The 11768-nt window shown below is 34.7% G+C and overlaps 2 protein-coding genes across 2 annotated transcripts; one reads left to right on the top strand and one right to left on the bottom strand.

Moving 5' to 3' along the window:
* Nucleotides 1-373: 373 nt before the first annotated feature.
* On the top strand, nucleotides 374-8923 carry LOC124218992 (haloacid dehalogenase-like hydrolase domain-containing 5). The gene is made up of 3 exons (XM_046626026.2): nucleotides 374-640; nucleotides 1429-2246; nucleotides 3048-8923. Exons 1-3 carry the CDS (start codon nucleotides 581-583, stop codon nucleotides 3358-3360), a joined length of 1191 nt encoding a protein of 396 aa, XP_046481982.1. The 5' UTR covers nucleotides 374-580; the 3' UTR covers nucleotides 3361-8923.
* ari-2 (E3 ubiquitin-protein ligase ari-2) lies at nucleotides 7494-11038 on the bottom strand. The gene is made up of 7 exons (XM_046626025.2): nucleotides 10880-11038; nucleotides 9697-10219; nucleotides 9354-9585; nucleotides 9122-9239; nucleotides 8788-9012; nucleotides 8446-8658; nucleotides 7494-8195 (listed from the first exon to the last, which is right to left on the bottom strand). The coding sequence occupies exons 2-7, from the start codon at nucleotides 10217-10219 to the stop codon at nucleotides 8040-8042; spliced, it is 1467 nt and encodes a 488-aa protein (XP_046481981.1). The 5' UTR covers nucleotides 10880-11038; the 3' UTR covers nucleotides 7494-8039.
* Nucleotides 11039-11768: the final 730 nt, after the last annotated feature.

The following is an 11768-nucleotide window of genomic DNA, read 5'->3' on the forward strand; positions in this document are numbered from 1 at the left end:
AACTGATCGTTAAATATATCTCGAATGAGGGGGGGAAAAATTGGACGACCAATTTACTAGACACGTTTGACAGGCTACGACTGTCGACAGGTTTTGGCGATAACATCATCTTATTAGTTTGAATTCTGCCTACGTTCAATGATTGAGAAGATACGAGATTTACGATTTTAATTTTCTTTCTCAATTATAATGCATATTTTATTCGGTTTAGAGTCCTTGGAGAATTCAAGTTTACGCCTGAGCCCGCGTGCTAAGGCAATTCGGTAAGCATCCATGTATATCGCAGTTTATTTCTTCAGCATACATGAGCTGCTAACCCAACCTAACCCAACCTAACTTAGCTTAACCCTAGCTAACCTAACCTGACCTCTGGTTCAACTGGTGCATAATAACAATTGCGATCCACACATCAGAGACCGTTTAGAAGGGTCAGTACAGCACCATGTACGCCGTTTCGTACGTATGTTTAGTTGTGCGTAAATCAAGTATTTAACTTATATATAAATCTAATAAAATTAAATATAGCAACAAAGTGAACCAGTTGATTACATACACGTTGAACAGTAACTTATTAAGTAAAATGACAATCGTCAGCTTATTAAAACGACTGTCAGAAGTGAACAGATTCTATGGAACTAGAGTAAGTGTGAATTTTTGTTTATCATTATTGTTAGAAATTTCATTATTCCTGTTTGTACTTCATTGAACGAAAGAACACTCTTAGCGCATTCATAGTTTTACGCTCACTATTATTCGTGTTGCTCAATAATCATGACCTTAGAGTAATATATAATGGTTAAAAATAACAAGCCAAGGTTAGCGTATTCTAACTATGTTCACTTTTAATTCACACACCACACACTTTGCGTTGTTAAATTATGTTTGCACTTCTTAGCGCTCTGGTAAATCACTAAAAAATCGCCCTGTTCACTGTTCCAATTCCACATCACAAATCATGTCCAGAAAACTCCATTGAATAACTTCCTTCACAGCCAGATACCTAATCGATGTCTAGATGAAATTTCTCACGAACTATTCATTTAATCGTAATGCTGTAGCTGAAATATCGCAAAGAGTTTGGTTTTCCGATTAAAATAGTCTCTTGTGCAATTACAATTTTTCCTGATAAATTGAATTGCTTCTCAGATATAATGTGCATAATTGTTAAATCGCTGGGTATCAATACATAGATAAATTTATTGGATATCAAAGATGCATTTTATCAAGAGAAGCTATCCACGTCTGGAATCGCTGGTCATAGAATATTCTAATCATATTGTAATCTGCAAATCGTACATAATCAGATTGAATCAGTGGAAAGGATTTATCTTTCTTTGAGTGACATTTTAAATTGTGAAATATGCTGAAATCAAAAAAGCACACCTTCATGATTTCAATTTTTCAAACCATCTGCCTTTAATCTTTCAGCATTTAAGTACAAAGCCAAAGTTTGGTCTTCTCTTTGACATTGACGGGGTCATAGTTCGCGGTAAAACGGTTCTGCCTCCCGTGCCAAAAGCCTTTGAACGTCTACGAGATTCGGATGGCAAATTTCGAGTACCGACAGTATTTGTTACAAACAGCGGGAATGCGCTTCGCAGTCAGAAAGCGAAAGACTTGTCCAAATGGATCGGTTACCAAGTGAAAGAGGAGCAGGTGGTGATGGCGCACTCGCCGTTGCAGATGTTTAAACAATTTCATGAAAAACAATTTTTAATATCAGGCCAAGGTCCAATTGAAGATATAGCCAAGGAACTAGGATTTAAAAAAACAGTAACGATCGACGAGCTTGCCAAGAATTTTCCGTCGCTAGATTACGTAGATGTGGCCAAAAGGAATCCACGCTGCGGTCCGATAGATCCTGACTTTCCGAGAATAGAGGGTATCGTCATGTTTGGAGAGCCAAAGGCTTGGGAAACTTCTTTACAACTGATGGTAGATCTTTTGTTGACCGACGGAATGCCCGTTGCTTCACCTCTGGCCATTCCTTACCCACATATCCCAGTATTGGCCTGCAATATGGATCTTCTGTGGGTGGCCGAGGCCCCGATACCAAGATTCGGTCATGGCGCCTTTTTATTATGCCTTGAAAATGTCTACAAAAAAGTTACCGGTAAAAATATGGTCTACACCGCGCTTGTCGGTAAACCGAGCGAAGTAACATACCACCACGCCAATCGTATGATATTAAATCACGCCAAAAGTATCGGGATCAATCACAACATTGAAACGATATACGCGGTTGGGTGAGTCAGCTTCTTGTTCCTCCACGTCCATTTTCAAAAAGCCATTACTAAATGTGATTTGTTTTCAAAAACAACCCAAGTTCGATAATTTATTGCGTCATCGGTTGCTTCATTTCATTAATTGATTACGCAAGACGTTAATACGATGTTTCACTATTATCTATTCCAATGTCGAAGGTTTCTGTTGAACCGTTAGCCACTGGGTGGAGTAAAGAGCCGTGTTTATTTTTACTTGAGCCTACAGAACGATTGCTAAAATAGAATCACTGCAAGGCTCTTTCGTCCGTGTTATCTTATCAGGATAATAAAAACATACCCAGGTTTATTTACTGTAGAAAACTGACCACACTCAATGATAATTGACCTTTGAGAATAGGAAAGTCTAGCTTATCTAGAGAGGAGAATCATTTCGAGTGGTTCAAGTATCGATATCTTTACAGCTGTTTAAAACGTTGCCTGTTTTTCTATGCATTCAAAACAAAGCATGTTTTCTTCATGAAATGAAAATAAAAGTTTAAACGAGCAAACTGTCTGCTTCATTTATCATTGCCGTGCATTAACTGTTTAATCTATTTCACTTGTCAAACAATCCTATTACTCGTCAAAAAATCGAGATAACAATACCGTACCATTTCAAATAGACGCTTATTAAAAATTCTCTAACGAAATGACGACGTTCTTGGATGCATGCATAGTTTTTTGACAACTCAATAAAATCTGGCGGGGGGGGGGGGGGGGAGAAGAATTGTAATATTAATAATAATGATAATAATAACACAATGTATCTTCACTTATTTGCAGCGACAACATAAACACGGATGTTTTTGGGGCAAATTTATACGACAAGTACCTGGCTCGTTATGCAAACGGAAAAGGCAGTAAATCGCGCAGCATGGAGACGCTGATAGGCAACAACGGTCTGAAGCGTTGCGCCAAAGCTTGTATAAGTATTCTTGTCGAAACTGGAGTACACAAACGAGATTCCGAGTTTATATCCGAACACAGTCCCAGGGATTTTTTACCGGTCGAAGATGCGTTGTGCAAACCTGCTTTCATAGTTAACGACGTAGAATGCGCGATTGATCTGGCCTTCAAAGAAGAAAAGTTTGATTAATCAGGTGGTAAAAATTTTAGCCTCCAATTTTCAGAGACTTTTCGAATTTCGATGGAGAAAATTTAGCCTGAGATCCGAAGCACTGCACAATTCCGTTTTTGGTAGTACTCGGAATTTAGAATTTGAAACGTTGTATAATTTGCTGATACGAATCAATTGAGTCATGTATATACTATCATAAATATTAGGTATGTGGCACAAAGCTTCAATATTTATGTTATTCACATTGTTTGCAATATTACTATTCAAATCTCTCTTGCCATTTATCATTATACATCGCACTCAGTGACAAGATTCATAAAAGTCTTTCTTGTTTGCCTTTTTGATGCCCTGTTTTAACATCGAATATATGTAAAGATCGGTTTATGGCGGCGAGACTTTGTTCTCAGTTTACGCTACGATTGTAACGATCTTACTTTATGTGGGAAATCAACCCAAATAATTGTAACTCGTTTTTTTTTACTCAAAGTTCAGGTCCATTGAATGCATGCATGACTTATATCAGTGTAATGTTATACATAAATGTTATATATACACCTGTACAATGTGTACATACATGAAACTTAGTCAAAGCATAATAGTACGTTCCTAGATTTAGTTTTAATAAACAATTTTGAGACGATAATTTGGAGTAGAAGCGAGTGACGGTTTGAAAATTTTTAAACATTACCCATGTAATAAATAATACTTTCGTGACTATTAATTGTGATTTACAAGCAACATTTTATGGCCATTAAAGTAAAAAAGATCGTTATAATTTTATTCCAAGATAAATATAAAGAGTAGAAAATCTCTTGCTCGAACGATAACTAAGAAATAATGACAAAAAATTGAAAAGTTTTCATTAGAGAATAATAATTTTGATCAGAGTTTAAAGTCCATTTTTATTACAAACATTATTCAAAATTATACTCAATCCTAAATTTATACATATGAATTATGAATTAACTCAAATGCTAATGAGAAGGCAACTCTGCTCGTATATCGATGCAAGACTGACCAAAGCTGAATTAAACGACTTCGTAATGTCAATATATGTGCTATAATAATGTTGGCTGTTTATATATTAATAATAATGATGATGATGATGATGATGTAGTAATATGAATAATGATAAAAAAAAGTTACGATCAAACTAAAGCGGTAGGGTAAAATTGATATAACAACGCACTTGTGTTGTTCGTAGAAAAATATTTAGCTGGATATGTTTTGTAGTATGAAGAATGAAAACTAATAATACGAATAGAGAAACGAATGAATCTTAAGAAAACAAATAAGAAATGGTAAACAATTATCATTAAAAAATTTATTCAAGTGTAATTTGAATACCTAACTAGTTTAACAATTTTAATCATGAAATACACATTGAAATATGATCTGTGAATACTTTTTAAATAGTAAAGAAGAAAAATTGCACAAAGTTATTCAACATTTAATATGACATTGTTGAGATGGTAAAAATATGGATAATTTAATACGCACATAAATATCAGTGCTCAGTAGGAGATGAAATTGATAAAACCTAGAGAATGGTCAATTAATTAACAACGTTGAACAATTTTTGCACTTACGAAATGAAAAACGGTCTCGCATCAAACGCATACAGCATTGTGTTTACAGATTAAATATTAAAGTATCGTCGTTCGATAATATATATATTTTAATTATCGGCATAGGACGGAATTAAAACAAGTATTCTCATATTTCATAATCTATACGTTTCTCCAAAACGTTGTACGTATGTACGTTCAAGTACTTCAATATAGGTATACATTACATAAACGAACTTGATGCAATTTTATTATTATTTACATTAAATATATCAAAATAAAATGTGCACAAATTTTTATCGCGTATTTGTAAATTTGAGAATAATTGTGCAAGAGTAAAAAAAAAAAAAAAATAATGATTTTTCAACACATTAGACTGCAGGAATTATTGTACATTATCATCTGCGTTAAATAATAAATATTGCAAAATTTATCAATGATACACTATAGTGTGTAAATTTTAATTAATAAACAAAACCTTTTTTTATACTTTTGTTCTATTTTGCTGGAAATTATGATTCAGGTAGAAGCGATGAAAGCGAGTTCAACCACTTTTGTTGTATCTGCAGATTAAACTGTTGGGCTGGGAAAATTTTATCTTTAAAATCCATTTATGTGTGTTTTTGTTCATCAAGTGTTTCGGCATTGGCTCTGAACTATGATTCGATTATTTCTAGACATTGAGAGGAGGGGGATAAATTAGACTAGTATTTTTGATTTAAGTAGACGAATATTATAAGCAATGAAATAAAATGACTAATTCGTACGTACATATATAACGAGGATCGAATTTATTTCCACGTAAAATATTACAATGATATTTTATTTTTTCCTAAATTTCTTATTTCTTGCGATAAACTTGTGGACCATAATTAATCTTAAACTAATAATTATCGTTGGAATACCAGAAATATATTAAATTATGCTTGAGCTTCGTAGATTGAAGCGTTAATTACAAATTACAATGTTTATTAATTCCCTAAAATCTTACACGTAATCATAGAAAACGTCACACACAATCTTTCGCGCACATTATAATCGTACACTTATCTAATAATATTTACAGTACAGTTACTCTAATTTTCAAAGTTTTCTGAAATTATCTTAGATTCCTTTCTTTATCAACCCTCTCTATTTTGCTCATTTCTTTTATTCTTCTCATTTAAGGTACTCGTTATTTTATGTTTCATTAATATAACAATTATGATCGGTAATAAAAATCACCCAACCACTTTACTTAATCGCTATTAACGATATACTTGCTGTGACCAAGTCCAAGAATTAAGTCGTATAAGTTTGAAAATTCGTAACATCTTTATCGGAACAGATGAAAAAAAAATAAAATAAAATAAAAACCAAAAGCCAAAATTCATTTATTATACAATTATACAGGAGTACCGATTGCCTATAATTCATATTCTCATTTCCATTTTTCTATCTTGTTACTGACCTGGACGATTATTGCAAGATAAACTACGCACGCACGCGTCCGCCAAAAAAATACATCAAGTTTATTTGCAAATTCTCACATTTAGCTGACTTAATCGTTGCGATTTTTTTCTTTCATGAAACAGTAATAAAAATGAATTATTGCTTCACTGCCCATAGACTCAGAACGACTTTCTTTACAATATAATCCCTGGCTTGGATGTTACTGCATTTCATATAACGAGCTTTAAGCAGACAATAATTTGCTGTACGTTTGAATATTATTAATAATTGTACTGGTTCGTATAAATAAGAAACATAAATAAAAAATGATTAGACCAGAAAAAATATACATAATATTCATACATACGTTCATAAGAATCAAAGCTTCACGTTTTTTTCTTTTTTCTTCAAATTTTACAAGAGTACAATTTGTTTTAAATTAAAATTGAAATAATTACTATGATCAGTGTCCATTTATTGAGAGTCAGTAATTGTTCGGATTTTCTGAATCGTTTTGTGTTGAAACAATTATGTAACTAACTGATGAGAGAAACGAAAAAACATTACAAACTGTACTTAACGATAATAACAACAATAATAATAATAATAATAATAATAATGGTAATAATGGGGAAAAAAAAATTTCAGAAACAAAAATGATATAATCATTAAACAGGCAATACAACTTGTAATCACTAATTAGTATAAAACAATTTAACACATAAGTAAATCTATATCAAACGGTTTAACTAGTATATGATCAAAACAAATTGCCTCGTTACGTGTAAGACATTTTTGTCAAATGTCTGATATTTTATTCGGAAGGAAATATTGTGCGAAGATACAGAGTTAATTATTTGATATGAAAAATAAATATCCATGTATCATTGTACCGTTTGATGTCGTTTTACTTGCTTACATATATTCAACAAACGATAACTCACGATTCGTATTCAAAAACTCGAATCAAACTTTCTTAAATGTTTTGCACAACTTAATTTCAATTACTAAAATTCATTTTATCACGATCGTTACAACAAACACGACGGTCTGAATAATCTGAAATATGCTAACTATGTAATTTTTCGCTGGTTACAATATCTTATTCTCGGCCTTATTACTTTGTTTTCGTTTCAATTATGATTAATCAAATTTTGACTTATTCATTTTCTTTTCTTTTTTTTCTTGTGTAGTGTAGTATTCTTTTTGCAACAGCCAAATGTAAATGGAATAATTTTTGCAAACCATTAAATCAAATTTCGCATGAAATAGCTGATGTTCCATTTTTTATTCGGTTATTTTATTCTCTCAGAAATATTTTCGAGGTTATTTTATTGTTGAATGTTTACCATGTTTCGGGAGATTAAAAATAATTAGCTAAAAGTACGAATGACCTGTATGATAATGGAAATTTGCATTGAGAAGCGCAGCACAATCTAATAAAAACGTTAGATTTCAAATAACTGTACGATAATTGTGTTTTAGTATTTTTGCAGAGATCACTAGGTTCTTTAGTTTTCTTCATCAGTAATTCATTAATTCTCTCTTTCAGTTCTACTCTTTTACCCACCTACTTTACCGTGAAGAGCAGAGGGGACTCTATTGCCAGTTTTTGAACCTGGTTATGATTTATCGGACATAATTGAAAATTATGTCTTAATCGGAAGATAATAAACCGCGATCTGATTCAGACGCGGATCAGACCTCTAAAAAATCCTTGAGCAAAGTTACACGCCGTTTCTCGGCTATGTCCTTCTGATTCTCAAGATCACCACGATCCGTTGTTTCTGCACGCTCAATTTTCCAAGATAGATTCTCTATCTCTGCTTCCAATTGCGCTTGCTGATACTCGAACTGCATGAAAAAAACATAGTTACAGAATAGAATAAAACATTCGCTTTCTCTTTTATTGAAAAACGAATGACAAAAAAATTCTCTAACTTTTATAAGTTAAATAAAGATAAGGAGACTGTTGAATTTTCTATAAAGAAAAAAAACTTCTGCAGTTTGAGCGCGACATCTAATTTATCTGGCACACATATCAGAAATGAACGTTTAGACTTGATTTTCAATGGACAAATGAAGAATTTCTATGTTTACTTACCAGTACTTTTCGCGGTCCTGCCTCCATGAAATAAGCATATGGATATGTGTACTGGAGCGTATACCTACAGCGGGCCAAAAGAGAAGCAGCTTCAAACAAGTGTTGCCAATCAATCCATGTTCCACTGGCATGCATTACTTTCTTGTGGATGCGAGATTTTATTGTTTCCAGTGTTTGCTCTTCCAGCTTGAGCGACTTGCTGTGATTTTCCCACTGTAATAAGATTTCGGTCGATTAAAAACGAGCAATTTACAGGATTTCACGCTCAGATGTAAAGTAAAACAGTTTACCACAACCTTTCGCCTGAGTTAAATATTATATGATAAGTATTTATTTATTTACCCTTTCATAATAATGTAGATATTTTTTCAGGGCTTCCCGAGCTTGTGCATGGACACTTTCACGAGAAATATTAGGATTTTCCTTATACCGTGAACATTCGTAGTATTCGCTGCCATGTGCCTTCCAATCACCCAGGCACATCCAGCAAAAATCGTGTTTGCAATTGTAACATTGCATATGATTGCACCCGCCGTTTTTTTCTATGCAAATGTGGCACTTTGGACACTGAAATCGATTACGAATGTGTTGGTCTACTTTATAATATACGAGTCACTGAAATAAGGGCAGGCTATTTTTTTTCACACACAATTAGCCAGCATTTCAGTTCACTTACATCTTTGGTGTGAGCGCATATGTAATTTGCAGTCTCTGAGTCATCGGCACATTTAGTAAGCCATTTCTTTATCGTACCGCAGTCGGTTGGTGCATGATAATCCATACCACACCTGAAGCTGGAAATATTTGGACAAGAAAGATAAACAGATTTGAAATCCCACAAGAAATGAATACCAAATTTGCCAGAGAATAAAAAAACGTTTTCTTAAGCAATCAATAATCGCAGTTACCAAAATGGTGTTTTACAAGAGGAACAGATGACTTTTTTGGCTCTCAATTCTTTGGAGCGTACGACTATCTGGCAATTCGGTCCTGGACAAAAGCGAAGCTGCGGATGAGACTTGACGTAATCACGGAAGACAAACTGCTGATATCTTTCTCTCATTGTCAATTTGGTAAGGAGAGATAGGACAAAATCTTCTGGCACAAGTACTTCGCAGTCCTGAGCCATGCAACCAATTCCTAGAGAAAGTGAAACAATAATACGATAGTACGATTGTACGAACGAGTAGTAATGGATCTTGTTGTGTCTGTAATGAAACAAGAATACCTATGAAAAGTTGACGAACGTACCGGTTGAAATGCCTTGTATAATTTGAACTTCGAAATGCATACACCAGCAGTCCTTGCAGAAGGTATGGCCGCATGTTAGAGCGGCGAATCTTTCCAGGGACAAAGTATTAACACAAACCAAACATGTTCCAGTCCTTGCACCTCTGAGGGCTATGCTGCTGTCCGGTTCATGGGAGGATTTGATTTTGGAAGTAACCAAAAGACCGGAGGCGTCGTTGCGATACTTGAGGATAATATCTTGAAGCGCCCACTCATGGGCATGCAACAATACTTTGGCTAGGGATGGCGTGATCTGTAATCTATTACTCAGTTCTTCGACATTCTCATTTAAAAGTCTTTCTACCTCTTCGACTTTGAGGCACTCGTGAATCGCATATTCCGGATCTTTTTTGTTCTGCTCTGAATCAATGTCGTTGTCTGCCTCGCTGCCCCATTGCTGATTATTGTAATAATCGTCGTATCCTGGATCGCCGCAATCCGAATCCGTGTAATCCATGTCGCTCTCATATTCTTCGCCCGACATCTGTGTGGTATTGAAAATAAGTATCGCTGCATCTTTTGATCCCAAAAATGCATGGTATATACAAAATCAGGATGAAAAAATGGCAAACTTGTTAACGTACTGTTTGGTTATAAGGGACAAGTTTGACAAATAACTTTCAAGTGAAATATGATTGAGAAAAAATACTCTTCAGGGCAAAAGTATGTTCGACATGGGGGATTTAGGATGGTGAATTTTTATTAGCGATCAATTTGGTTTTACCGATGCCTGCATGAATTGATGGAACAGTGTCGATATTGTTCAAGCTGAATAGATGATTGTTCTTTTCTCGAATATAAGGATGAATCGGGGTTATAAATACGTTAAGAGAGTTGGAGTGAGAGAGGGAATGGAGACGAAAAAAATGACGAAATTTCGTCAAGGCTCTGAGTGTACAGTGGGCAAATTGTGGAGACCGTTTATTTCTTGCAGTCCTAATTATTGCAAGAATAGATAAAACATTATTATTCAGATTATGATTGGGAACAATGACGTTTCTGATACCGTAGAACAACAAACGAGGAGAATATACATGCAAACAATAGATGTATGAGGTTCCCAATTTGTTTTCTCGGATTTACAGTTTTCATTCGGGTGAAACTCGAACATTGAATTCTTGGGAATATTCGTCTGAACACGTACCTTGGATCGTTCGATTATCAAGAGAAATGCATTAAAATCACAACTGACGTTGCGAAAATAATGCTCTAAATATCCTAAACTTGGGCAACACCACTAACGACAGAAGACCACCTCGTGTAAAAGCTCCCCCCACTATACACGACGTCAAGAGAGAGACGCAGAAAGGGTGATTACAGACGTGCCGGCAGACGTGCCGTACCGATTGTCCTCCCCTCGACGATAAGGTAGAAAATTGCAGCCTCAGTCGATAACGAGGTAAACTGAAAAAATAGCCGTCGTGACATAAATGTTATGAAACTATCGAGCAGCTGAGGAATTTCAGTAATTTGAATTTAGTTGGAACGATATCCCCGCAAATAGGACGAAAGTTGAAAACCGCGAATAGCAGGTACAATAATATGGTTACTCGATAGTTTGATTATTAATGCGAATAATTCAGGTAAATTCAGACTTGTTCTGTGCGTGTGCGCATTTTCCAATTTTACTATTCATAATAAATGTCGTTGATGAAAATAAATTCTTCCGTCGACGCAAGTGATAACATTAACGTCACTGTCTGGCAACGTTGACTAAAGATATATTCTTCAGTTAACCCTGACAAGTAACAACAACGATTTTACTAATCATGCTTTTTTCTGAATAAATTAGAGTCGTAACAGAAAATCTGACACCATTACCTTGTCGGAAATTAATTAACGAAGAAAATGAACCCTAGCTCATGAAAATTGGTTGAAGTTTTGTATATTCTTCAGTCAATACTTGAGCCGTTGACCGAAGACCTCCAGCCGTCAAAGCTTTGTCGTTCAAAAGACGCGCCAAATTATCACCGCGCAGCGCAGCGTCTTTAGCGGACAGAATTGTAGGTTTGAGCCACAGACTTAGCTCCAGT

This window comes from Neodiprion pinetum, chromosome 5 (assembly GCF_021155775.2).
Source record: "Neodiprion pinetum isolate iyNeoPine1 chromosome 5, iyNeoPine1.2, whole genome shotgun sequence".
NCBI classification, from domain to species: Eukaryota; Metazoa; Arthropoda; class Insecta; order Hymenoptera; family Diprionidae; genus Neodiprion; species Neodiprion pinetum.